Below are 26,285 nucleotides of genomic sequence, written 5' to 3' on the forward strand. Positions count from 1 at the left end.
TCCGTATACCTCTTCTAAGCAGTACCGAAGATCAAGGCGATGTTCGAGCGCCGTGGGGGAGGGCCACAATGCAAGAGCGTCGGTGGCTCACGAGTGGCGAGGGGTGAATCCCGCAGCGAATAAGAAGAGGTTGTCTTCTTTTCTTTTAGCACACGTAGGAGCGTGTGCGAGTTGTGTCGGTGGGCGATATCGGTGGGAGGGGAGAGGAAACGTAGGGAGAAGCGAGGTGGAGAAAGAGACGCGTAAGTGAATTGATAATGATGGCTTCCTTTTTGTTGTCGTGATCGCTCGTTCTAACAATCCAACTTCCTTCTGTTCGTTGTCTTCTGCCGCGGTTGTTGGCTTGGTTCCTGTGCACACAACGATGCACAGGCAAGTGCAGTGCGCGTGATGAATACTGTTCGCCCTTGTTCTTCACCTACCTTCCGCCTGCGATGGTGTGCCTGTTCGTTACCGTGCACCGTCTGTGTGGTGCGGGCAAAACGGGAAGCAGCACACACACACACACACAAACACACACACGAAAACACCTAAGCAGAGATGACGCTCCAGAAACTACAAATCAAAGCAAAGTGAAGGGAAGACAGTGGTGGGGCCAATGATGTGAGTGAATCCGCCAACATAGTAGTGAAGCATGCTCCCGCAGAGGCCAGAGTCGAGGCTACATCAACGCCAGGCCACGCGCACTTGCCGGGGCGTGGCATTTCCATCGTTAAAAGCAGCTTTGGCTCGTACGCGCGAGACCTGTTCCCCACCTTGGCGCGGGTGGGGCCTCTTCGCGCTCGATCGAAGGGGATGTGGGAACTTCCCATCAGAGCGGCTGGCGCGAGTCGCAGACGCGCGTGCATTCGCTCTGCTGCTCTACAAAAGTCTTGTCCTTCCCGCCGTTGTGTCCAACTTGCCCGCCTAGGAAGATTTTGCTCCGTCTCCATCTTGTCTTTGAGCACGGCGCGAATTACCCGCCTCTCATCACGCTACCCGCTCTCCAGTCTGTTCCCTCTCGTACCAATGAGTCCTGTGCATATGCGCCTCCGCCAGATTTGGCATGGTCACGGGCTAAGACGCACAAGCACACACACACATACCCATCCCCGTCTTCGGCACGACCTTTTTCGCCCTTTGTCGCTCATTACGACACACCAGCACCAGCTCGTGGGAGCGAGACATACTTCAAACGAGAAGGAGAGCGAGGAAGGAAGAAGCCGAAGCACAGAGAACAAAAGAAGGTGGTGGTGGAGAGAAGGGGAGGGGAGGGAGGAGAATACTTGGAAAGTCAAGTGGCGTTCTTGTTGTCCTTTATTAGGCAGCCTATCCGTCTGGGCTTTTGGGAAGGAGGGCGGCTGAAAATCCGCTGCTGGAAAGCACTCGAGGACACAAAGCAGTGTGGCAAAACAAGAAAAAAAGAACATACACGATTCCGGACGTACGACGACACACCACAGAACGTCCACGAGCATGCACGGCCCTTTCTCTCCTCCTCCTCCCCTCCGCCATCCCTCGCTCTTTTTCGCTCTCCATCAAACCGCCGTTTTGGTCATGAACGAAATCAAACATGCACTCATACAAATGCATGCGCGTGAGCGAAAAACACACACACACACACACACAAGCTGCCACAAAAACGGATGTATTCACCCTCATCAGCCTACTCACAGAGTGCCTCCCAGCCCACCCCCACTTCCATTATCTGTTGTGGTTGTTTTTCGGCCCCTTCGCAATCAAACACGGATCACACTTCCAAGAAACTAAGACAGAGAGAGGAAAGAGGTGGTGGGTGGGGGTGGAGCACGATGGCACCCGAACTAACGAAAGACAAAATGCGAGATAAATTGCACGCGAAACGAAATGAACGCGAAAAAGAGAGACTATTTTTGCGTCTTTGATGAGAGGCGCCTCCGCGGAAATGGTGAAAGGGAGATAAAAGTGTAGTGAGAGCTTCTGCGGGGGAGGGGGAAGGGGGGCAAACGATTTCTCAGGACTGGCGGAGGGGCGCCCACCGCACCCACCCCAGCTGGGAGATGCCGCCTCAAGTGGATGCCCGTGGAGATACCCCGGATGTTTGGCGTAACGCACACACATGCATATAAACCTACAGACCCTTCTCTGCTTTGGGGGGGGGGAAGTACACTCGCGAAGCCATAGGTTAGAGACCCGCCTCTAACACGGGGCGGGCGGGGTGTGGTGCGGTAGACAGGACCAGCACCGATCAACTAGCGAGAAAATAGAGAGGGAAAGCAGAGCGACCCTTGCGGCCTTGGGGACAGAGAGGGAGAGAACGTCACAGCACAGAGCGGCAGGCGTTTTCACTCGCGTTTCAAGCACGTGTTCGCTGGAGAGATTTTGTTGTTGTCATTTTCCTATCCGTCAGTCGATATGACCTTCATAACGGTCGCCCCTGAAGCTGACAAGAGATAGAATAGGAAGGGATAAGAAGGCCTGGGGAGTCGCAGGAGCATCCGTTTCTCTGAAGTTTGCCCGCAGTGGACACTACTCATCTCCGTTCGCCGTGCGCGTCGCTTGCGCATGGGGGAAGGGGGAAGTCGGTCAATGCGGAAGTGTGGTCGAGGTAGCATGGCGCGCAGTATGTGATCGAGGAGAAACCACTGGCTCTGCCCCGGTTCTCGTTTCCGTTGTCCTCGTCTCCGCGAGGGCTCCCTGACACACTTGCCGCAGTTCTTCGTTCTAGCTGAGCGAACGCAACCCACAGAATGCGCCCCAACAGAACCAAGAAGAGAATGCGGACGCTCAAGTCTCTTCCGCCTCTCGCCAGGCTTGCGTCGTTCGGTTCCCCGTCTTTGCACTGAGCGTCTCCATCGGTTTCGCGCAACACAAAATAACGATAAAAAGGCGAAAGGGGCCATCGTGGCACCCCCACACATGCGATGAGGTGAGGTGGGATCGCGCTCCTCGGTCCAGCCGCGAAAATGGCGAAGAGAACATGAGAACAACAACACAGAGGCGCGTAGATCACACCCAACAAAGCGGTTCTCACATAAATGAAGGACTAGAATGAGCTAGCAGGCGAGCAGGAAGCGAAGAGAGGAAAAAAACGCTCTCCGGCACTTCGGTGCATCGGCACCTATCGAATACCCACCGCGACATTGAAGGGGGAGAGAAACCGGAGAGGCTGCCAGACGCATCGGGATCGGGCGCAGGGCTGAACCCGAAAGAGGAAGACAACCAAAGCACTGAACGGGAGGCAGCAAAAATATAAGGCAGCAGCTCCATCCATGACAGCCAAGGAGAGTGAACACATGTGTGGGGGTGGGGATGGGGGTGGGGGTGCGTGTGTGTGTGTGTGTGTGTGTCGGTGCGTTTTTGCTTTCCGTTTTCCGTTTGCTTCGCTCACGATCGCTATCGATGGGTGCGGTGTACCACCCATGGCGCCTCGTGCGGTCAGTGGCGCTGCTTATGTTTGTTGCGTGGCCCTTTTGCCCTCCAAAGGTAGAGGTAGCACACACACACACGCACATGGGAACAGAAAACGAGGAGATTCGAAACGAAAAAGAAGAGAGAGAGAGTTAAACATGAAAAAAAGACGAACCGAGTGCCGCACAGTCATAGGGGAGGGAGAAGGGCACGGAGTACGGAGAAGCAAAGGAAGAAAGCAAGAACAGCAAACAAAAGGGTATGAAGAGGGGGGAGGCGAACGGTCGGACCGCCACCGTCATCTTTGCTGGATCTCATATCGACAATCTTCCCTCCATCGCCACAGATGATCGCTGCCCTGTGGCACTTCTATCCCGTTCTTGCCGTTACGTGTCTTTGAGAAACACGTGCTTAGAGAAATACCGGAGGAACGAGAACAAAACTCAGCAAAACAAACATGACGCAGCCCGCTCGACTTCAGGCGTACGCCTACTCGTTTCGACTAGCATCCAGGTCACTCTCCACTGTGACTATGATGAGCACACTGTCCTCGTGCATTGAAAAACGCGTGCGCGTGCAGGTGCAGGTTTACGCATGTGGCCTCGAACAAGGTGGACCAGTAGCGAAGCAGGTCACCTCAAGGTGACGCTGCGGTTTAGTTCCCCGCCAGAGGGGACGCCAAGCGCCTGCAAACCTGCCTTTCGAGGTGGGCGCGTGCGGCGTAGGTTCCAACAGACAGGCCGTGGATAGCGGCGTGGAAGAGGGGGGGGGGCCTGAGTAGCTTTCCATGTGTGCACTACCCCAGCGCTGCTCGTGGTCACGCGCGGGCACCAGCACCCACTTGCTCGCTCTCCGAATAGGCGCCTCTTTTGCGGTGCAATGATGTAAAAAAACAAAAATGTGCAGTACCCGAAATGCACCAACACCTTTACCGGCCCTGCCCCGCTCACGGCCCACCTCACCCACGTCCAACGGGGTCGACGATCCTGTAAAGGCCGCACCGTGGGTGCGTGACCACTGCTGCAGGGAGTCCCCGGAGCGTCTGCGGTGTTTACCGGGTCTGGAAAAAGAACAGCGTCGTTACGGAATTGCCGACGCCAGCGCTGCAAAGGTCGCCTTCGCCGCCCCCCGCTCCCAGTTTCCCCGCGAGTCATTTAGACTGCCCGACAGGTTCCTGCCCCCGCGCGGGGAGGCACCCGACCCGTCTCTCCCCGCCGTCGGTGCAGACTGTCCAAAATGCCTCCCTCCCCGTCGTTTCGAGATTATGTGTTGCCTCGGCTTCGAGCTCCGACCAGCCAGATGGGGGGCGGTTGCCGGCGGAACGCGCACGTGAGCCATCGGAGAGAAACTTTCGTGTACAGGAAGCTGTGCCGCTGGGCGAGGCAGGGCCCTCGGACTAATTTCTGCGCGGGCGCGCAAAAGCAGAAGAGCTCACACAGGGAGGGAGAAACAGCCGCGGATGGTGCCTGGCTGCCGCAGCGCTCGCAGTGATCACGCCTCAAGGAAAAAGATACGAGGCGCTCATCAAACAAGTGTACACAGGCACGCACACAAATGACCTCTCAACCTTTACACCTCAACTTCAGGCTTGATAACACGGCAAAGTAAGGCTCTTCTTCCCTGATTTTCTTTTTTTGGGGAGGGGACTTCTCGCATGTGTGGCTGTCCAAGTACGGGTCGATGACCGGATAGCTGCGTACAGTCCTCACTCGGTTGGAGAAGGGCCCAAGACGCTGTCTGCTGACGCACGCAGACACACACACACAAACACACACATCCGCCCATGAAATTCGAATACGACAGCCATGTAAAAGGACACAGAGCCGTAGAAGAAGGGTAGGGACGAAAAGAAAAAGAGAGGAAGAAAGCATCTACAAGCAACAAGGAAGAGTAGACACAGCTTAAGAGCAAAGGCGGAGGAGGGAGCGCCCTTGCCCGCTGTAGTTGTCGCAGGCGTGGAGAGGCCGTCATTCCTTTTTCGGTGAACACGAAACAGGCAAGGCGCTAGGGACGGGAGAAGCACAGAACAAAGCATCGACAAGGAAAAACAAAAGGCAGAGAGCACGGAAACAAGAACAGTAAAGGGCATGCATCCACACACTCACACACACGCGCAAAAAGAAACATAAAAGAATTAATGCACTTTTCCTCCTCTGACGCGGTATCCTTTCGCGACGCGTTCTCGTTCCTGCTGCCATCATCTTCGCGACTGCACAACATTGAGAGTAGACCGAGTACACATGAAAGGCAAGTGTGGAAAGTCATGGAGGTCGAGGGCAAGAGAAACTACTAAAGAACTTACTTTTTGGCGCTCTGCTTGCTTACAGCTTCGCCCATCGCGACAGCTTCACGGCGGCGTTCCAGGCCTCCAGGCGAGCCTTGCGCACCTGTTCATCTGTCGTGATGGGGTTCACGGTCTCACCGCTCAGGTGCTCCTTGGCCGTCTTCTGCATCTCCTCGACAGACTTCCACACGCCGACGGCCAGGCCAGCGCAAAGGGCGGCGCCAAGCGCGGTCGTCTCGGTGAGATGCGGCACGTAAAGGTTCACACCCAGGATGTCGGCCTGCATCTCCATGAGTAGGCGACTGCGCGTGAGCCCACCGTCGACGCGCAGGCAGTTCATCTCCACGCCGCTGTCCTCTTTCATAGCAAGCATCACTGCGTTCACCTGCATGGAGATGGCTTCGAGGGCGGCGCGGATTATGTGCGACTTGTTCGTTTTGTAGGTCATGCCCACAAGGGTGCCACGAGCCGTCGGGTCCCAGTACGGGGCGAGAAGACCGCCAAAGGCAGGCACAAACACGACTCCGTCGGTGCCGCCCACTTTGCGGGCGATGCTCTCCATCTGCATGGGGTGGTCGAAGAAGCCAAGGTTGGACCGCATCCATTCCACCGTGGCGCCAGCGCCGGCAACGGAGCCTTCCAGGGCAAATTTGGTCGGCTCGGTACCCAGTTTGTACGCGATGGTGCCGAGCAGACCGTGCTTCGAGAACTGCGGCTCCGTGCCCACGTTCATGAGCATGAAGCAGCCTGTGCCGTACGTGTTCTTGGCATCGCCCTTGTGGAGGCCTATGTGACCAAACAGGGCACTCTGCTGGTCACCAATGCAGCCCGTCACAGGCGTCGGAACGCCGAGAGCATCGCGGATGCCGTGATCGTTGGCCACGACATCGCAGTAGCGCTCGCTGTTGCTGCGAATCTCCGGCAGTGCCGCGAGTGGAATGTCGAGCTCCTGGCAGAGCTTGTCGCACCACTGCTGCGTCCTCAGGTTCATTAGGAAGGTGCGGCTGGCGTTTGACACATCCGTCAAAAACACCTTGCCCTCGCTCAGCTTCCACAGCAGCCACGTCTCGATAGTGCCGAGGAGTAGCGAGCCGCTCTTGCGCGCGGCGGCGACGGCTGGGACATTTTCCAGCATCCAGCGGAACTTGAAGGCAGTGAAGTAGGTGCTTACGGGCAGGCCGGTAATATTGGCGGCAAAGTTCCTGTCGCCGCCGCCACATTCCTTTGCGATGCGGTTGCTCACCTCATAGGTACGGGCGTCGCTCCACACAATGGCGTTGCACAGTGGCTTCCCGGTCTTACGGTCCCAGGCGACACCCGTCTCACGCTGGTTCGTGATACCTATCGCTGACACTTTCTCGAACTTGGGGTCTTTTGAGCGCAACTTCTTCAGCGCCTCGGCAAGGCAGAGGCAGCAGTTGCTGTAGATCTCTTCCGGATCGTGCTCCAGCCACCCAGGACGCGGCGTGATCTGCTTATGGAACAGCTGGTGGGCTGAGAGAATGGTGAACTTTTCGTCGAAGATGATGCACCGACTGGAGGTGGTGCCCTGGTCAATAGACGCGATGTACGGCATACTGTTTTTTCCCCTTCTGTGTCTGTTTTAGTAGGGTTCCTAGCATATATATATATATATATATATATATGAGAGAGGGAGACGGAGAGATGCGGGAGGCAGTAGATGACGAGAACAGAAGACGGAGAGCGACGAGCAAAATTTCCTTCCGTCAGATTTTCAGTTCGCGCGTGTGTGTGTGTGTGTGTGTGAGAGGTGGAGGAGGGCGCAGGAAACAAAAATCAAAGAGGTGTGTGCGCACTGGAAATGATGTACACGTCAGACGAGCAAAGGACAAGGAGAGCGTGAGATGAGCAAGACGAAAAGGTGCATCGGGTGCAGCGCAGCACAGAGATCTAGTTTCCATGGGCCAATCGTGAATGCAAACGAGCGCGCGCACACACACACACTTCGCGGGAACCTCCACTGGCAGCGTCATCGTGATTGGCAGAACACTTCACAGAAGGCGGAATACATGCCCGTAGCACACCACGCAACGGCAGAGAGAAGTACACCGTACCTTCCTCTCTGCAAATCGACTGTCTCCTTCCTCATCGCTAGCGAAATCTTGCTCAAGTATACTAACCCAAAGTGGACAGCTGATGATAAAATGAGACAGCAGTGGGAAGCGACAAGAGCGTCTTCGACAAGAGTCGTGCCTTATCTCAAGGACAGCAAAGGCAAAAGCGAGAGTCTGTGAGCCAAAGCAGTATCAGCGGGACCCGTCATGTACGGCGCTCTCTACAACCTCTACCACCCTTCGTGTGCGGCCATCTCTGCTTGCGGGGACGACGTGCCTCGTGCCTGCTACCCCCTCCCCTCCTCCCCCTAAAAACCTGCCTCGTCAACCTGCAGCCCTATGCATACGCGGCACCATCAGTGTACCCCCTGCGCGCGTCCGCCCCATCCGCGAGAGAGGGGGCAGAGGCGACACAGAGGGCCGCCTCCACGGTCAAGACACGGTGCGTCATGGGTATTGCTCCGACTCAGTGTCGAATTTGTGTTAAACGTGGATCATCATTCAGTACCGCGTAAGCGAGAGGCTGAGCACGAGACACGTGGCACTGCAACCACGCATCAGCGGCAAAGCAAGAACGCAAAGAAAGCCGCAATCATTGTAGTAAAGTGAGTTTGCTCTACGCCACCTGCACTCTCCATACTGTCTCCCATAACTCGAAACGAGAAGCAGTGCCAAAGAGAGAGAGAGAGAGAGAGAGAGAGAGACAAGGCGGCCATCGCCTACCCGGCTACTACTCATGCGCCCAGATACAGGCAAAAAAAAGCAGATGAGTCAGCACCTCGCACGCATTCTCGAGTCGAGTAGAGTCTGCCTCCACCATCCACTCGGCCTACTGTCAGTGTACCCCCTGCGCGCGTCCGCCCCATCCGCGAGAGAGGGGGCAGAGGCGACACAGAGGGCCGCCTCCACGGTCAGGACACGGTGCGTCATGGGTATTGCTCCGACTCAGTGTCGAATTTGTGTTAAACGTGGATCATCATTCAGTACCGGCTGTCACAATCAAACGCATTCACCTGCATTCTCACCAAGACGCCCCCTTTTCAAGGGCAACGCACACGTTTGATGGCGCGCCCCCACCCCACCCCCTATCCATACGTCTTTCGGCTCACGTTTACATGCAATGTGCAACCGGTGATGTTTGCTTTTTTTCGGTGGAAACTGAAATGACGACATCCTCTGATGGCGCGCACTGCGCACATCCGGCAACATACGCAGCCCATTGCCCCCCCCCTTCGCACTTCCACCGAGACAGTCGTGTCGCCACTTTCTTCTCGGCTTCCACACGCGCACCTTCCCGGCTTTCCTTCTCTTCCAACACGAGACACAACTCAGCAGGCAACTCAGCGTGGACGTGTGCACACTTTTCGTGCGTTCTGCGATCATACTGCTTACGGCTTGCGTTTAAATCCAAAGAACAATCAGCGATGTTTCTTGACGCTAAGATGAAATCATGCAGATGCAGCCCCACGCAGCCACGTGGCCACACACGACCACTCCAAGCACACACACACACACTTCGCGGGAACCTCCACTGGCAGCGTCATCGTGATTGGCAGAACACTTCACAGAAGGCGGAATACATGCCCGTAGCACACCACGCAACGGCAGAGAGAAGTACACCGTACCTTCCTCTCTGCAAATCGACTGTCTCCTTCCTCATCGCTAGCAAAATCTTGCTCAAGTATACTAACCCAAAGTGGACAGCTGATGATAAAATGAGACAGCAGTGGGAAGCGACAAGAGCGTCTTCGACAAGAGTCGTGCCTTATCTCAAGGACAGCAAAGGCAAAAGCGAGAGTCTGTGAGCCAAAGCAGTATCAGCGGGACCCGTCATGTACGGCGCTCTCTACAACCTCTACCACCCTTCGTGTGCGGCCATCTCTGCTTGCGGGGACGACGTGCCTCGTGCCTGCTACCCCCTCCCCTCCTCCCCCTAAAAACCTGCCTCGTCAACCTGCAGCCCTATGCATACGCGGCACCATCAGTGTACCCCCTGCGCGCGTCCGCCCCATCCGCGAGAGAGGGGGCAGAGGCGACACAGAGGGCCGCCTCCACGGTCAGGACACGGTGCGTCATGGGTATTGCTCCGACTCAGTGTCGAATTTGTGTTAAACGTGGATCATCATTCAGTACCGGCTGTCACAATCAAACGCATTCACCTGCATTCTCACCAAGACGCCCCCTTTTCAAGGGCAACGCACACGTTTGATGGCGCGCCCCCACCCCACCCCCTATCCATACGTCTTTCGGCTCACGTTTACATGCAATGTGCAACCGGTGATGTTTGCTTTTTTCGGTGGAAACTGAAATGACGACATCCTCTGATGGCGCGCACTGCGCACATCCGGCAACATACGCAGCCCATTGCCCCCCCCCTTCGCACTTCCACCGAGACAGTTGTGTCGCCACTTTCTTCTCGGCTTCCACACGCGCACCTTCCCGGCTTTCCTTCTCTTCCAACACGAGACACAACTCAGCAGGCAACTCAGCGTGGACGTGTGCACACTTTTCGTGCGTTCTGCGATCATACTGCTTACGGCTTGCGTTTAAATCCAAAGAACAATCAGCGATGTTTCTTGACGCTAAGATGAAATCATGCAGATGCAGCCCAACGCAGCCACGTGGCCACACACGACCACTCCAAGCACACACACACACACACACACACACACACTTATGCCGCACTTCTTCTGCGAAAGCACAACGTGTTGTTGCATGACGACAGTGGCAAAAAAGCCACGGTTCACATCAATCGCTGGACAGTTTTCCCATCGTCGTGCGGATACCAATGGGTGGGTTGGAACGCAACACACGGAACACCCGCGACTATGGCACCAACGAAAAAGAAAAATAGCCGCACTCAACAACCCTGTGAAGATGAGAGAGACGCGCATACGGAGAGAGAGAGAGAGAGAGCAAAAGAAGAGCGAAGACAACGTATTCGCGTATCACTGCGGGGATGGGAGAAGCGACTCCCGAATAGACCCATACGGCAGCAGAGGGCAAGGGTGGCAGTTGCATCGTTATGCTCACTCACGACGAAATCTGCATAGCCTGAGACAGAGGCGGAGTCAGAGAGACGCATCAGAGACACTCTGACATGAGTCATGCCTCATCTGCCTCTCTCAGAAAACAAGGCGCGTCTAGTGTGCTTTCCTCACAGCACAGGCACAATCTGTTCCGTGTAACAGCCACAAAAGTGTGTACCTTGGCACCTCTTTGCGTCGTTTTTTTTGTTTGGGAGGAGGATTACAGCGAGCACCCTACCCACCTAACCACCCCGGCAATCACCACGCACTGGGCAGACTGGCAGAAGAGAAGGGCAGCAGGGGAAGTCGAAAAAAGCAACGAAGCCGATGAATGCAAGAGTTCTCGAACGCGTAACCGAAGCGACCCGCAACAATACCAATATACGCATACCCATCATCGAAACAGCACCGCCTTCACATTGGTCTTTCATCACGGCTCACACACACACACACACACAGTACACGCATCTATTTCCTTGAGAGAGAAGAGGCCACACCGTGTCTGCGCAGAAGGATATCTGCGCACCTCGTGGGCTGGGCGGCCCAAAGAGAACAGGCACCCGCAGGCGCACGTGCCGTAGTAGCACACAGCACACGTGGAGATAAACGGAGAGCGCATCAGTTGCCGTGTGCGAAGGGCGAACACGCCTTACAGCTTCATAGACTCGAGAGGTGTTGACAGGTCCTTCACCGGCAGTTCACCACCCGTGACAATGGCGCGCTTCTTCAAAACCCCTTCCTTCAAATCCTTCTCCCGTTGAGCCACGAGCATCGGCTGGAGCTTGGACTTGCCGGTGACGGCGATGCGCTGACACATGCCCGTCTGCTCAAAGCGCAGGTTGCGCAACGCAGCCAGGCATGTTGTTTTTGCGTTCTTCGAGCCGTTGTTCATGTCTGTGTACTCGATAAACGTCCACTTGGTGGTGTTAGGGCTGTTCATCGCGATGCTGTTCAGCCCCTTCGCCACGAGTGAGCCAGCGTAGCCGGCATCCGGCGCTGACCACGGCGTCTCACGAATAGCCTGCTCGAGCTCCTTCTGGATGGCACCGTAATGATGCGTGCGGCTCTTCGAGTTGAACTCGCGCAAGATAGGGCACCGCTTTGGGATCTCCTCTTCCCTCATGTATTGGTGGCTGAAGCGTGTCGAGGTTACCTTGCGCGATGCAATCGCCTCTGGGTCGTACACGAACATGAACTCCCGAAAGTCCTCAAACTTCCGTTGTGTAGCACGGCGGTAGGAGGACTCCTCGCGGATGCGCAGCGCATCAATCTGCTGCTCTCTAGCCTCCGGCAGTGTGCTGTACTTGTCAATCAACGTCCTATCCACCTCCAGCGGCATCGGAGGGGGCAGGCCCTCGTCCATGTTCTTAAGCCGCCGTCGCTTCTCGGCGAGCATGCGGTGCACCGTGTGATAGCGCTCAACGCTGTACAGAAGAACAAGAATTACCGTTCCAATCGAGATGGCGATCTCTGATCCGTTGAGGAACACGAGCAGCTCGCGAAGAAAACTACGATGTTCTGTCTGTCGACGGTCGCGCTCCTCGGCGGCCCAGCGCTCCCGCTCCCGTTGCTCATTCGCCTTGCGCACCTGCTCGTTTCGTTCCGCCCAGAAGGCGCCGCCGGTAGGGGTCTCTCGCTTCTCCCTTTGGCGGGATCGCGAGGAAGGCGAGCGTCGCGCCTCGCCGGCAGCGCTTCCTCTGGTCGACGACACGCGGTACTGCGCGCGCAGCAAGTGGTAGGCGGCGCTGATCTCTCGGAACTTGACGGGGTCACCGTTCTCCACATCTGGATGGTACCTCTTGGTGAGTTCATAGAAGCGATGCTGAACCTCCTCGAAGGGCGTTCCCGGGGAAACGCCGAGCACTTGGTGAGCGTTCAACGGCCCGCTGTGGTCGCTATGCGCGGTGAGACGGCGGAGCGTGCGGCGGAGCATCGGCGACAAGGACGGTAAATGTACGCACGCGAATCCAAACAAACACAAGGCTCGAGCAGACGCGTGAACTTGAGGTGGAGGCGAAAGGGAGAGAGAGAGAGAGAGCAAAGTGGGCGCTTTGGGGGGCAAACCAACAGCAGCAAAAAAAAAAGAAGTCTGCGGAGAGGAAACAAAAAAAAATAGTAGGAAGCAATGTGCTGAGGCTCTTGGTCGTTTGCTAACTATGGTGTGTACGTGCGTATGCATTTATGTGTGCCTGGCAAGGTGGAACGAAGAGGGGGAGGGGCCCATGAACACCTGCGAATCAATCGCAAGGGAAAAAATAATAGTAGAGGAATGCGGCACAAACGCAGAAAACACAAGGGCAACAACAGAGGGAAAAATATGAAGATCTCTTCACGGCAAAGCAAAGAGCGAAGAAAAGGAGAAACGCATCATCCAACGAAAACAAAAAGCAGCTGAATACGAGCTCGACAGGATCCAACGCTGATCCACAACATGCGCTAGCGAGATCGGCAGCCAGCTGCGTTGGTTGGCCTGCTCCCTTCGTCTTCCTCCTTTTCCCCGGAAGAACTGCAGCCGAAAACGTTTCGGAGAACAACGAAGAGCGAAGTCCCTCTGCCTAAACGATTTCCAAGAATGCAAATGGTGAGAAGCAGAGATTGCGTGGGGTGCGGCTGCCACAGAGGCCACGTTGTGCTTGGCACTGACTACACTCAAACAACACTAGATAAACGGCAAGCTGCAGCGACAGTGGGTGCGCAGACGATATAGTGCACAACCAAACACCTGGGTAACTATTTACGTTGCCCAACGGGGCAGGGAGGAGAAGAGGGAGCGGGGGAGGGCAGAGATGTGCCTTCTCTGGGACTACTGCAACAGGTGGAAACAAAAACGTTTTGCGAAAGAGGAGCGGTCAGGAAGCAGCAAGCCCCCTTCAAGAAGCCTCACACGCAGAGGCGACTGAGCCAAATCGAGTTTGTGTGCGTGGTGGGAGGGAGAGAGCGTCCGGTGAATCTCCGCGCAAACGACGAAGTGAGGAGATGGCACAGGCAATCAGCGATCGCACCTCTACGAGAAGGCAGAAGGTGCACACATCCGTAGAAGTGAGCGGGTGAAAAGTACAGCTAGTGCAGAGAAGCGGAAGAGGGGAGAGAGGAGCAAGTGAGCCGGCGAGAGCTTGTGCGGACAACCAAAAGCAAAGAGGCGCACGAAAGTGCGCCGAAACAAGCACAGCGCGCTTGTTCCGCTTGATGCGACGCCCTTGACGGGATCGGAAATGAAGAGCTCAAAGCACCCGTGTACTTGCACAAACGCGCGAAACGAGGGCGGGTGCAAGGGCTGCTGGGCAACGCGCCGAGCAGCCTGAAAACGCAGAGATGGGAAGCGTGCGTGTCGGCCTGTGCCGGAAGGGGGCATCTAAACGAAGAGGGACCACCGCCAGCGCCTCTTTTTCATTGCGAAGCCCCCTCGACTTCGCTTGGTCCCCTCTCCAGCCGTTTCCCTGTTTCACTAAATATATATATATATCATTTTTCTTTCTTCACTTTCTTTTCGGTTATCGGAAACAGGATTAGATGCCCTTGCGTTGCTTTTAAGTGAAGAAACACACACAGACAGACAGACCGAAAAAGAGAGAGAGAGAGAGACAGAGAGAGAGAGAACAAACAAGCAAAAAAGACAAAGTGGAGAAGATAAAAAAGAGCGCAAGAATGGGGGGGGGGAGATTCGCACACATAAACACACAAAGCCCACCGAGTACAAAAAGGAGCGACAAACGTCTAGCTGCAGAGCTGAAAGGAGGAGAGTGTGGCGTGTGCAGGGCGATATGCGGCCCGGCTTCTTGGCTGTATTTATCTTCGTTTTTTTCTTTTGAGCAGTCCTTGTCAGACCTCTTCCTGGTCTCTTCTTTTTCTTTACTTCTCTGCGACTTCAGAAGTATGTGTGCTTGTGTGTGTGTGTGTGTGTGTGTGTGTGTGTGTGTGTGTCTGTCTGTCTGAGATGTTTTTTTCTGTGTTTTTGCCCTCGCGCGCGCGCCGTTGCTAGTGCGTTCATTCCTTTTCTTTTTCGCATAACATGTGTGCCGGTGCCCTCTCTCTCTCTTCTTTCATGTTCTTCATTCCTTAATACTTATCCGTCCACTCGAATCACGGCTCAAGACCCCGAAAATACGACGTCGACGACAAAAAAAAGAAAGAGCGTGAGAGGAAGCCACCAAGAAAATGATGTGCAGAGAAAAAGGGCGGGAAGTGGAAGGGAGGCAAACACTCACTTGGGACGTGTGCGTCAGCGCATGTGCACGCCAAACCACGTGTATCCCTTCTACATGTTCGGCAACATTGTACACACAATTAGAAAAAGAGAAGAGGAACGACAGAGAGAAACGAAATGCAAAAAAAAGCTGTTGAGTGACTCGAAAAGGGGCCGGTATTTGTTTTTATTGCTGCTGCCTCGTCCTCCGCACTTCGCTACCTTCCTCACTGCCGGCCCCCCCCCCACACACACGCTCTCTACGACTTCTTTTTCTTTTCATTTCTTCCTGCTCGTCGTTTCTTTTTCAATCACCGTTGCTACTTCGTTTTCCTTGTTCTCCCGTGGAAGACACATCAGAGTACACGCGGGTAAGCGCAGTTGTATAGGTGCTTGCGCGTGTATGCACGTGTATGAGCGTTTTTTTGTGTGTGTGCGAACTTCAAATCTCGTCCACAAGACGCGACGCATGCAGGTATAAAGGCTCACAGGAGGCTGAGGGCTACCGAGAGTACGGAGATAAATGTAACACACGGTGAGAATGTCGACGCACGCCTTTCTGTCGGTGACTATGAATCACCGAACAACCACAACCACAACAGCAAAACGAAAAGTCTGAGAAAGAGTAACAGCGGGGGTGTCTATGGACTGTGGGCATGAAAAAAAAGCAAAGCTTCGTGGCTTTTGTCTTACGGCGCGCAGCTCTTCAATGAACTTTGGGTCTTTCATAGCTATATATATATATATATATACATATATGTATATATATACATACATTTACATAGATATTTTATATGGATAGATATATTCCGCCTAAGCGATCTTCGCCTTGCGTTACAAGCAACGAGCAATTTAACAACGACAGAAACAACAACGCAGTGGAGAGCCGGACACACACACACACACGCACTTACACACCTCCTCTCCAAACACACGCAAGCCCGCACACAACAAAAATGAAACAAGCCACATACATGATGATCAACGGCACAGCAACGACGAAAAAAACAAAACGGAACAACGGCAAACACGCCACCATTGTGTGTTTGTGTGCCGTGCTTCAGCGGATGCGCATGGGTTTGTGTGTGTGTGTGTGCGTGTGTGTGTATTTCACTAGAGTAAATGAGAATGCTTGCTTTTGCAAACGAGAAAAAAGGGAAAACAAAGAGGAGAATGGAGAGATCACGAAAAAAAAATGAAACGAGAAAGCTAAACAAAAGCCAATACAAAAAAAAAAACAAAAAAACGAAGCAAGACAACAACAACTGGAAAAAAAAAATGATGAAGAAGCAAGTGGCATAGCGAAGGCGAGAGAAAGCGACGCCGAACAGAGGAGATCATACAAAAACAAAAAGAAACGGGGAAAGGCACAACCCGTGATGTAAGCTGGAATTGATAATTGTTCTTTTTTTTTGTTATTTTCATTTTTTGTTTCGTCTTTTTTTTTTTGTGTTTGTGCGTGTGTGGGGGGGGGAGGGGGAGCGGGAGAAAAAGGGAGTTGCTGTTGGCTTCTGAGCTTATACTTTTTTTCTCTCGGGGGAGTTCGTTGCTGTGTGCGTGTGATTTCCTGTTCAATTACTTAGCGGGGCATCTTTCCCAACGGACCTCTTCAAGGACACACACACACACACATACAAATAAGTTTTTTTTTTTTCGTTACCGTTAAGGATTGCTCTTCTCCTCGCCAAATAAATAAGCGCCCTCCTTCAGCGTTATTTGTGTTTGTCGTTGTAGTTTTCTTTTTTTTTTTCGCTGGGGGAGAGAAGGGAGGGTTGCCTCCATATAGCGTTTTCCTTTTTCTCGTCAACGACAAAGAAAGGGTAGTGGTGTTGCGAGGTTCCCTCCACTGGAGAATAATCGTTCTTCCTTCACACAGGAGAACGAAAAGAAAAAACGAAGGACAGAGAGACTAAAGCACCACTACTCCAAGTAGAGCGGCAAACTGTGGGAAAGGAAAATGAATGAACAAAAATCTAACAATAAAAATGATGCACACACATGCACATACACATACAAGCCCGGAGCGAGAGTGTGAGAAGAACACGTGTACGTGCGGGGGTCCAGGTGTGTGTGGATGTGTGTGCATGTGCGTGTGTAGGCTGCCTTCTTGCACGGCGCCTCAAGCCACGAGAAGTGAAAAGCCATCCCACCCAACGCACACGTGCTCGTCCTCGAGAGAGCCAGAGCAACCACAACAGCAACAAAAAGGAAGACGAAAGAAGTGAAGGAAGCACAAACACACCGCAAAGAAGCCCCACTCCGACACGAGCGTACGGAAAACACCCACACACACTTGCACACATACCTGCACACGCACACGCGCACACACACTCACACACACGTGTGCTAGTGCAGAGCGCCACGCACACCCACAGGTGGTATTAACAGTACAATAATCAGAAAACAAGTCAAGCGCAGAAAGAGAGGAGAACGCTCAGCAAGCCCAGACGAGGCGTGAGAACAAGAAGACTGGGAACCGACTCCTGGCACACAGCGCCTTCACTGCGCGGGAGCCCAGGAGAAGGATCCCTCACGAATACACAAAAACACACAAAATACTACCAAAACACACGCACAGAGCCACCAGCAAAACGACTCTCGCAAGGCCACACACTGCGTGTTGGTGGATACGAATGCGTGCGCGTGTGTGCGCGCCTGTGCAGATCTGATAGGGTGTGCAGGCATTGCCTGGAATCGTCCTCGTCACCAAACCAAGCGGCACAGTGCGCGCCAGGGGAAGGGCGGGAAGAGAGAGCGCTCCAACCAGGTGGGGACACCTTAGAAGCCACCGTCGTCCACACCGCCGCCCCGGCGACCACCGCCAGACGGAGCAGAAGGACGGCTGTCACCCCATGAGCCACCGCCACCGCCACCGCCGCGGCCGCCCGGACCGCCGGAACGGTGACCACCGCCGCCACCACCACCACCACCACGACGACGGCCACCGCCTCCCATGTCGCGAGACAGCAGCGCCTCACCCTCGACGAGTTCCGCCTCTTGCTGAAACCACTTGGGAATCTCCTGGCCATGCTCCGAAAAGTACTTGTGCAGGTCCAGCGCAAGGCGGCGGTTGTTGCGGTTGTAAAAAGCAGTCGCGATACCCTTGTTACCGGCGCGACCGGTACGGCCGATGCGATGCGTGTAGTCGTCCATCTCCTGCGGCAGGTCGAACTGCACAACGTGCGCCACATCGGGGATATCCAAACCACGAGAAGCCACGTCCGTCGCGACCAGGATGGGCGTCACCTTCTGTTTAAAGTCCTCGAGGGCCGCCTCGCGATCCTGCTGACGACGGTCACCGTGGATCGTGGTGCTGCTGATGCCCTCGCGGTGCAGGCGGCGGTTTACGTCCTCAGCCATCTTCTTCGTCTCCACGAAGATCAGCACCATATCGCTCATCTCGTGGCCGTAGATGATTTGCAGCAGGCGATCCATCTTCTCGTTGTCCGGCACGTGCTCGATCGTCTGGGTGATGTTCTTCGTCGTCGACCCGACACGACCGACGGTAAGCAAGTAGTACTTGCGGCGCAGGTAGCGCTTGGCGAGGTTGAGAATGCGCTGCGGGAAGGTGGCACTGAACATGAAGGTCTGGCGATCATCGACGGTGGGCATATCGGTGTAGCGCGACGCGACGAGCTCCTCGATCTGTTCCTCGAATCCCATCTCCAACATACGGTCCGCCTCATCGAGAATGAGGAACTTGATAGCGGAGAAAGAGAGGTACTCCTCGTTGAACATATCGCGCAGACGGCCAGGACAGGCGACCAGGATATCCTGCTCGAAGCGCTGCGGGTAGCGGGTACCACCGTACACGACGTCGTAGAAGATATCCGTGTTGAAGGTGAGCTTGCGCACCTCGTCAAAGATCTGCACGGCCAGCTCGCGCGTCGGCGCCAGCACCAGCGCGATGGGGTAGCTCTTGCGCTGGCGCGCCGGCGACACACCGTGAACCAGCATGTACTGCACAACAGGGATCAGGAAGGCAGCCGTCTTACCAGAACCTGTCTGCGCACACGCCATCAGATCGCTACCGGACAGTGCGACCGGGATACCGTACCGCTGCACAGGCGTCGGCTTCTTGTAGCCGCAGCGCTCGATGTTAGCGGCCAGCGCCGGCTCGACAAGCAAATCGGCGAAGTCCTCCACAGGCTTTACATCGCGCGGCACCATCTCGACCGGAATGCTGTCGTAGTTGTCCAGCGAAATGCCCGACTGGCGGTGGTGGTGCTCAAAGAGCTCCATCACCTTGGCCTCGTCGTGGCAATTACGACGCAGGTGCGCGGCACGTGTGACGCGACGAATGCCCGACTGCATCTGCTGGGGAGCTGGCGAGGGCACGCCTTCATCAGCCTTCGCAGGATCAGGGGCGGCTGAGCGCGGCGCAACCGCGCCAGCGGCAGTCGCCGGAGCCGGGGCATATTCCTGCGGTGCCGTCCCCGCCTCCGTCGGCGCAGGCGAAGAGGCCCACGCGTTACCCTGAGCGCCGCCGGACTCCTCCATAGCGTCGTCCTCGTTGCGGAAGGAGCGAAAGTCACGGCGACCACCACGTTCACCACGTCCGCGCGGGCGGTCATAGTCGTAGTCGCGGCCCTGACCCCCACGACGCCAGCGAGAGCCACCGCGGCGGTAGGCATCGTAGCCGCCGTCCTCGTAGTCGTCGTCCTCGTTGCCCGTGCCGCCGGCACGGTCGCCGCCCTCGCCGTAGTCGTCCTCGTCGTCGTAGTAACGCCGGCCACCGCGACCACCACGGCCGCCGTAGCCGCCACGACGGTAGCCGCCACCGCCATAGCCGCTGTCGTAGTTGCGAGAGTAGCCGCCCTCCCCGCCGTCACCGTCATCATAGTTGCGACGGCGGTAGCCGCCACCGCCCTCCTCCTCAGCATCGTAGTAGCGCCGCCCCCCGCGACCACCACGGCCGCCGAAGCCACCGTCGTAGCTGCGACCGCCAGAGCGGTAACCACCACGTCCGCCGCGGCTGTAGCAACGGTCATCCTCGCGGTTCCAGGGCTCAGACGCCGCCTCACGTCTCTCGTGCCCAGGAGGGGCGAAACCGCCAGTCTCGGCAGGAAGGCTGGCCGGCGCCTTCTCCGGTACGCTCACAGGAGCACTCGCTGGGGTCGGCGCAGCAGCAGGAGCCGGCGCAGGAGCGCTGACGGGAGCCGGCGCTGTGGAAGGATTGCTGGCATAGGCGCGGTCACCAGCGGCATCCGACGCTGCCGGGCTGGCGTTGTCCTCGTCGCAGGTTTCACGGTTTGTCCAGGCATTGTAGGAGCCACGACCGCGACCGCCGCCGCGGCCGCCGCGACCACTGCGGTAGCCACCGCGTCCGCCACGGTACTCCTCATTGTCCTCGCGGTTGCCACCACCACCGCCGCCGCCGGACGGGTCAGAGCGCCAGTTGTCCGATCGGTGAGCCCCGCCCCTGCGGCCGCGCCCACCACGTGAGTATTCGGGTCGGTCGTCACGGAAGGTGTTTACATCACCACCTTCCACGGCGCCATCTCGTTGATACTCAGTGTCGGAGATTTTCTTATCGTTGATATATTCCATAAATGCACTCGGGTTCGATCTGCACAGGCGGCGTTGGGGCGTTTGTGAAGCAGAGAATAATTGATGCGCGGCAGGTGGGAGCAAGTAGCATGTGTGCGTGTGTGTGTGTAATGTGCGTATATGACGAGGGAGTCGATAAAGTGCGCGGCGCCAAAGTCACGCGATTAGAGAGGTTCGGAAAGGGGAGGAAAGCGATGTGTGTGTGTGTGGGGGGGGGGGAGGAATACAAGCAAGAGGCTCATAAACATGTAGAGAGAGCGGGCCGGAAGGGGGAATGCAGCACGGTACTTTCGCACGCGGCGGGAGGCGAGGAGACGACAGCAACCCCACAAACGGAGAGAAGAACCTCCAACCTTTGAAGCTGAAGAGCCACGAGAGAGAGCGACACACGCATTCGCTCGCCTCTCTCCACGCCGTTTTCCCTCTCGCGTTGCGTTCTACGTCTCCTTGCCACCTAGCTCAGAACCGGCACCACAGACATGTCCACTTTGACCGTTGTTATACCCATTTCTTCAAGAAGAAATGTGGATGTGCTCTGGAAACTCGCGCACACATGGCTGTTCTCGTGTGGGCACGTGCAAGCCGATGCCCATGCGCAGGGATGGAAACTTTCTGCTTTGTGGTGGTGGTGGTTTCCAGCTGCCTTCTGCTTTGTTTGTGTGTGTGTGTGTGAGAGGGCGTCGTTTCTGCGCACAAAGGTGACAATTATGGCGCTGGAGAAGGGAAGCAGAGAGCAAAGAGAGACACGGCCTCCCCGCACCCATTGGTTTGCGTCACCGCTGCCTTTCACGAGCAGCAACCGCTACCACTGGCCATCTTTTTTCGTGTTCTTGTTGGTTCAGAAGGAAGGCGCTTCCCTTCCGTGTGCGTATGCGTCACTCCTACATTTGGCTTTCAAATACACTTCTCCTCCGCGGTTCAAAAGAAGTCTTTGGGAAGCGCTGCTCAACGAGCACCAAGCACACCGGCACGCACCAGCGCCAACGCCGGCGGCCAACACCTGTCAGTCAGAAATAAGGGGGAGAGAAGGGGGAAAACACAGGGGGGGGTTGCTCAAGCTGTCTGTACGCGGGGGTCACAGCTAGGATAGGTGGCACCCTCGTCCTCTGCCACACACATGCGCACACCTACACCGCCCACCACACAAGACACATGGATAAAAGCAAAAAAAAACGTGGCGCGACCAACAGCGTCATTTCACGTTTTTCTTGATTAGGCCAAGCACCCCCCCGCGCGGCCGTCCATTCGACGATAAAACCAACCACCCGCATTCCGAGTTGCGACCCCCATCCTTAAGCTCACGCCCCTTTCCTCCAACCGTGCGGCGCTCGTCTCTACCGCCTCCTCTCTCCCTGTATTATTTTCCCTGGCACGGTCATCTCGTGCCTCGTTTTCGGCGCCGTTCGGTATTTTTTCTTGTTCGGCCGTTCCCTTCAGGCACGCCCCTTCCCGTTGACCATACATCACTGGATGCGAGTCGTCAGAAAGTGCTGAAAGAAAGAGGATGGGGGGACACAACGATAACAGCGGTAGCGGCACCTCACCCTTCGCCTCCCTGCCGTCTCACTTCCGTATCTTGGAAAGCGGTGGACCAACGGTCCTCAGGCAAACACGCCGCGGGAAGATGCTTCTACTCATCCTACTGTCTCACGGCTGCAGCATCTATGTGCAGGGTGTCGAGTGTCTGCTGAAACACTGGCAGGTCCTTGTCCCAGCTCTCCGCCAACGTCTCCCATCGAATAACTAGCAGCGTCGCCCCGCGCGGCAGCACGTAGGTGCGGCATCGGCGGCTCTCGCGCGTCTGGTTGAACATGGCGCAGCGAATGCCACTGATCTCCGTCAACGTTGTAGAGATCGCCGCGGCCTCCCCAGTGGTGAAGTGAAAGAGGACGTTGTGCACAAACTCTTCGTCATCGCGGGCGAAGACCTCCCAGGTCTTGGGCAGCTCCACGACGTACTCAATCGTCATCCGCGGCGACTCCTCGTCCTCCGCCGCGTCGCCAAGCGGGTAGTACAGGATCGTGGGCTGCTCTGTCATCCACGGCTCATAGACGACGGCGGAGCGCGGGTGTACTGAGAAGAGAACACCGAACTTGGGCTGCACGTATACCATTGTCACAACGTTTGTGCGCGCGTGCGAGGACGCCGGCAGCGGTCGCGCTGTCAGCGGCCCCAGCGTCACCTTGGCAACGGGGTTGGAGACGTCGGTGGCGCCGGAGGCCGCCCACAGCGTCGCCGCAGCCGCCTCCGGGTCTTCGAAAAGAGCGGAAAAAATCTCCGCAGAGATACGCACATCCACGCGGCCTTCCAACATAAAGGAGGACGGTGTAAAGGAGAGGATCAAGATAGTCCCTTTCGACTCCGCATACTCGCCCTCAGTGGAGACGGACTTGCGAGCTGGGACCGAGGGCCCAGCGGGAGCCGTGAAAGGCGGCCTCACGCACTCGTTCCGCACCGTCCATTCCGGCGGCACGCAGAGCTCCAACTCGCGCCCCTCCCGCGCACACACCACGCGGTAGTATCCTTGGTGGGCCGCGAAGGATGTCCCCGGCGCGCGGGACGCGAGCGCCGCGGCGTCGCTTCCAAGGGCGACGAGCGGTACATTGACAGTAGCGCATGCGATGCCCTCTATGGCATCAGAGAGCTCCGTCTCCTCAGCAATCGTGGGCGGCGTAGCACTGCCAGTCCTCTTCCGCCCGCTCTCCTCACCGTCTGCGGACGCTCTCGCTGTCCGTGACAGCGGCCACGCACCGGCAAAATCGATCAGCACCGCGACGACCGTGTAAGGGCCGTTCATGCCTGCCAGGAAGATGCCGTCATCACTGACGAGCACGTGAGAGAAGGTGCGCGGGAAACTGTTCTGCCGCCTTCCCTTTGTCACGGCAGCGGCGCTCTTGACATCGGTGCCCGCGTGCGGCGCGAACTCCGGCAGCGGACTCCACTGTCCTGGATTCTCGGCAAGACGCTCTCGAAGCACCGGGTGGTGCGCCAGTACCTCGGCGAGAAACACCTCTTCGTCTTGCCGTGTCGCGAAGGGGCCTGCTGCGTACCCGGTGTAGCTGCAAAAGAGAAACGCGGTCGGCGCCACGGTCAGGCCGTCCGCGCCGCCTCGCTCAAACCGCGACGTGCTCGCTGAACGCGCGCCACTAGAATCTGTCTCCAAATCCTGCATCTCCCTCGGCAGGACTAGCGGAATGGCGGCGCAGCACGGAGGGTAGAAGACCGGAGGCGCCACCCCCCATCCAGCGGGTAGGTATTCAGGGCGTACGAGAACGGGAAGCAGAGTGTGCTTCAGCGCCTCTGCAAGCTCCTCGTGCATAGCGTCTCCCACCGTCCGGCGAGCAAGCTGACGCTTCTGCTGGCGCCGACGTACCATCAGCGCAACGAGAGCGGTTAAGACGACGGCGCTGGTGACCCAGACCCTGCGGTGATTCGGCTTAAACTCCATTGCGGTATTGCCCGGCTACCTGATGACGACTCTCAGCGCACTAATCGAAACGCAGCAGTGCCGACGTCGCAAACGCAGCAACAAGGTGCAATGATTCACCGAAATCACGGGTGCTCTTGAGTGTCCAAGAAGGAACAACAAAAGAAAAGATGAAGGACGTGAGTCTTCTGCAGTGCGGGAGTAAGCTGGCGTGCAAAAAGTTGCTCCGCGCCTAAAGGAGACGACGAGAAGGGCCAGCCAACAGAGAAATGGCAGCACTGGAGAAGAATTATGCGAGAGCCCAGAGAGAACAGAGAGAAACAGAAACGCAGAGTAGTGGTCAGATCAGCGGTAAAGTTGATTGGGTGTCGGGGTATAGCCTGGCACGTAAAGGACTGCGAGTGCAAGCGTCGTGCGGACGGACACACGCACTCAGACTTTCTTGAATGAGGGACAAGGCTGCGACAGAAAGACTTCGAACAGCGAGTAAGTCCAAGGGGAGGGGTGACACCAAAACGGCGACCGCGAGAGGTGGACAGCGAACGCGTATATCTTGTGGGAGGCGGGGGAGGAAGAGTGCGAGACACACGAAAACAGCGGAAGAACACCCGCAGAAGGGAGGGAGGGAGGGAACACAAACAAAACACGAAAAAAAAACAAGAGTAAGATGAGGCAAACGTACAGCTGGCGAAAGCTGTCAGCACACCACACAGACATGCAAAGAGAGAGAGAGAGAGAGAGAGCGAGGGAAACAGAGGTGGTGTGTGTGTGGGGGGGGGGGGGGCTGGCTGCACTCAAGGAGACACGTGTACAAGAAAAGTCCACGCACGCACACACACACACACGCTCACGCCTATGTATACAGATGCGGGAGAGAAGGGCTCGTCTTTGTTTTCGTTTAGGGTTCATTGACGGAACGACATGTACAAGAGAAATACAGAGAGGGGAGAGAATGGGGACGGGAAAGGGGAGGGTGTCCGGCGTGAGTTGTGTCAGTAGAGAGTTGAAACAGTTCAAAGGGAGAAGAACAGAAAAAAATAACAGGTGAAACGCGTGTATGACAAAGGTAGTTCTGCACACACAGACAGAGAGAGAGAGAGAGACGCAAATAGTAGGCGTGCACACCAGCAAAGTGGGAGTGTGTGGGGGGAGGACAGAAGGAGCAGAGAAGGGCTTTTCGGTGTGTGGATGGAAGTGTGTGTGCGTGTGTGAGTGTGTGAGTGTATCGCTCCTCTGATACCGACCGCCAGCGGCAAGGCGTACTCCTCTTCTGCTGAGGGTTTGCGCAGCGCGTTGGGCAGCACCGCGTGTAGCACACGGGTGAACGATGAGGTCGCTTAGAAAGAAAACAAGAATGTGGAAAGACACCAACGCCCAGAAAAGCAGTCAACCACGCAAGGGCACACACACACAAAAGAAAACGAGGGGGTACGTTATGCTAATTTGAAAGGCACAAAGAAAAAAGAGAAAATATAATATGAAAAGCAAGCTAGAGCCCGCTTTGCTGGAGTCGATCAGTGGTTGTTGTTGTGACTGCGGTGATGATTAGGTTTCGAATGAGGTCAGCAAACAAAGAAGGGGAGCGGTGCAGACAGAGAAAGAATGGAGAGAGGCAGGGGTGTACAACTGATACGAGTGGCGGCGTAGGGGGCACGCGAAGAAGTTACAGCAGCAGCAGCGCCAGACGCACGCGATGACGAGCTGATGATGATTGCATGAAGCGACTCTGAAGCGGTTACATGAAAAAGTGCAGTGCCTCTTTGTTGAACCATTGCAAACACGATAACGGCTCTCACGGAATATGTCTCCTTCACTCCCACGCGACCATGCGTGCGGAAGGACCCCCGCCGTACACCCTTATCTGTCAAGGAGATGCTGGCTTCCTTTTTCTCGTATCTCGGTGTCTGTATGTTGCTGTAATGCATCGAGCCTATACTACTCGTATTCCTCATCCACTGCCCCTCAGCTTCTGAGCAGCGCCTCGCACCATGAAAGATAAACATCGAACATAAGAGACACTAGTATTGGATTAAGTCATGTGCATCGGCGACGTCGAGGAGGAAGAGGAAAGTCGCGCGAGGTAAGAGAAAAGCTACAAGGGAAACACACGCCGGAATGAGGTACAGGCCAAATGACGAAGGCGAGAGGGGGCGCAGGAGGGAGGGAGGGAGGGGTGGGGATGGGCTATACATGATGTACAAGAGATGCAAGGAGGACCAAAAAAAAAAACGGGAAGCAGAGTTACGCGTCTGTCACATATACACAGAACACTGGTGCTGATGCGGTGGCTACTGTACATGATCATCAACATATACGCATATATATATATATATATATATATAAGCATACATATACCTGTGTCGCTCAC

The 26,285-nt window shown here is 55.9% G+C and overlaps 4 protein-coding genes and 5 non-coding genes across 9 annotated transcripts; all 9 read right to left on the reverse strand.

Annotated features, from left to right (window-relative positions):
- Positions 1-5,690: 5,690 nt before the first annotated feature.
- Positions 5,691-7,229, reverse strand: LMJF_35_3080 (putative glycerol kinase, glycosomal; the record flags this gene model as incomplete). The annotated part of the gene is made up of 1 exon (XM_003722654.1): positions 5,691-7,229. One exon carries the CDS (start codon positions 7,227-7,229, stop codon positions 5,691-5,693), a length of 1,539 nt encoding a protein of 512 aa, XP_003722702.1.
- Positions 7,230-8,157: 928 nt separating this feature from the next.
- On the reverse strand, positions 8,158-8,233 carry LM35Cs1C2.3. The gene has a single exon (XR_002461115.1). It is a non-coding gene; the product is annotated as a C/D snoRNA (small nucleolar RNA).
- A 403-nt stretch (positions 8,234-8,636) lies between these two features.
- On the reverse strand, positions 8,637-8,712 carry LM35Cs1C2.1. The gene has a single exon (XR_002461113.1). It is a non-coding gene; the product is annotated as a C/D snoRNA (small nucleolar RNA).
- A 392-nt stretch (positions 8,713-9,104) lies between these two features.
- LM35Cs1C1.1 lies at positions 9,105-9,187 on the reverse strand. The gene has a single exon (XR_002461138.1). It is a non-coding gene; the product is annotated as a C/D snoRNA (small nucleolar RNA).
- Positions 9,188-9,782: 595 nt separating this feature from the next.
- On the reverse strand, positions 9,783-9,858 carry LM35Cs1C2.2. The gene has a single exon (XR_002461114.1). It is a non-coding gene; the product is annotated as a C/D snoRNA (small nucleolar RNA).
- A 391-nt stretch (positions 9,859-10,249) lies between these two features.
- Positions 10,250-10,332, reverse strand: LM35Cs1C1.2. Its single transcript, XR_002461139.1, has one exon. It is a non-coding gene; the product is annotated as a C/D snoRNA (small nucleolar RNA).
- Positions 10,333-11,406: 1,074 nt separating this feature from the next.
- Positions 11,407-12,690, reverse strand: LMJF_35_3090 (conserved hypothetical protein; the record flags this gene model as incomplete). The annotated part of the gene is made up of 1 exon (XM_003722655.1): positions 11,407-12,690. One exon carries the CDS (start codon positions 12,688-12,690, stop codon positions 11,407-11,409), a length of 1,284 nt encoding a protein of 427 aa, XP_003722703.1.
- Positions 12,691-17,718: 5,028 nt separating this feature from the next.
- LMJF_35_3100 (putative ATP-dependent RNA helicase) lies at positions 17,719-20,490 on the reverse strand (the record flags this gene model as incomplete). Its single annotated transcript, XM_003722656.1, has 1 exon — positions 17,719-20,490. One exon carries the CDS (start codon positions 20,488-20,490, stop codon positions 17,719-17,721), a length of 2,772 nt encoding a protein of 923 aa, XP_003722704.1.
- A 1,639-nt stretch (positions 20,491-22,129) lies between these two features.
- Positions 22,130-23,938, reverse strand: LMJF_35_3110 (conserved hypothetical protein; the record flags this gene model as incomplete). The annotated part of the gene is made up of 1 exon (XM_003722657.1): positions 22,130-23,938. One exon carries the CDS (start codon positions 23,936-23,938, stop codon positions 22,130-22,132), a length of 1,809 nt encoding a protein of 602 aa, XP_003722705.1.
- Positions 23,939-26,285: the final 2,347 nt, after the last annotated feature.

Source organism: Leishmania major, chromosome 35 (assembly GCF_000002725.2).
Source record: "Leishmania major strain Friedlin complete genome, chromosome 35".
Lineage (NCBI taxonomy): Eukaryota > Euglenozoa > Kinetoplastea > Trypanosomatida > Trypanosomatidae > Leishmania > Leishmania major.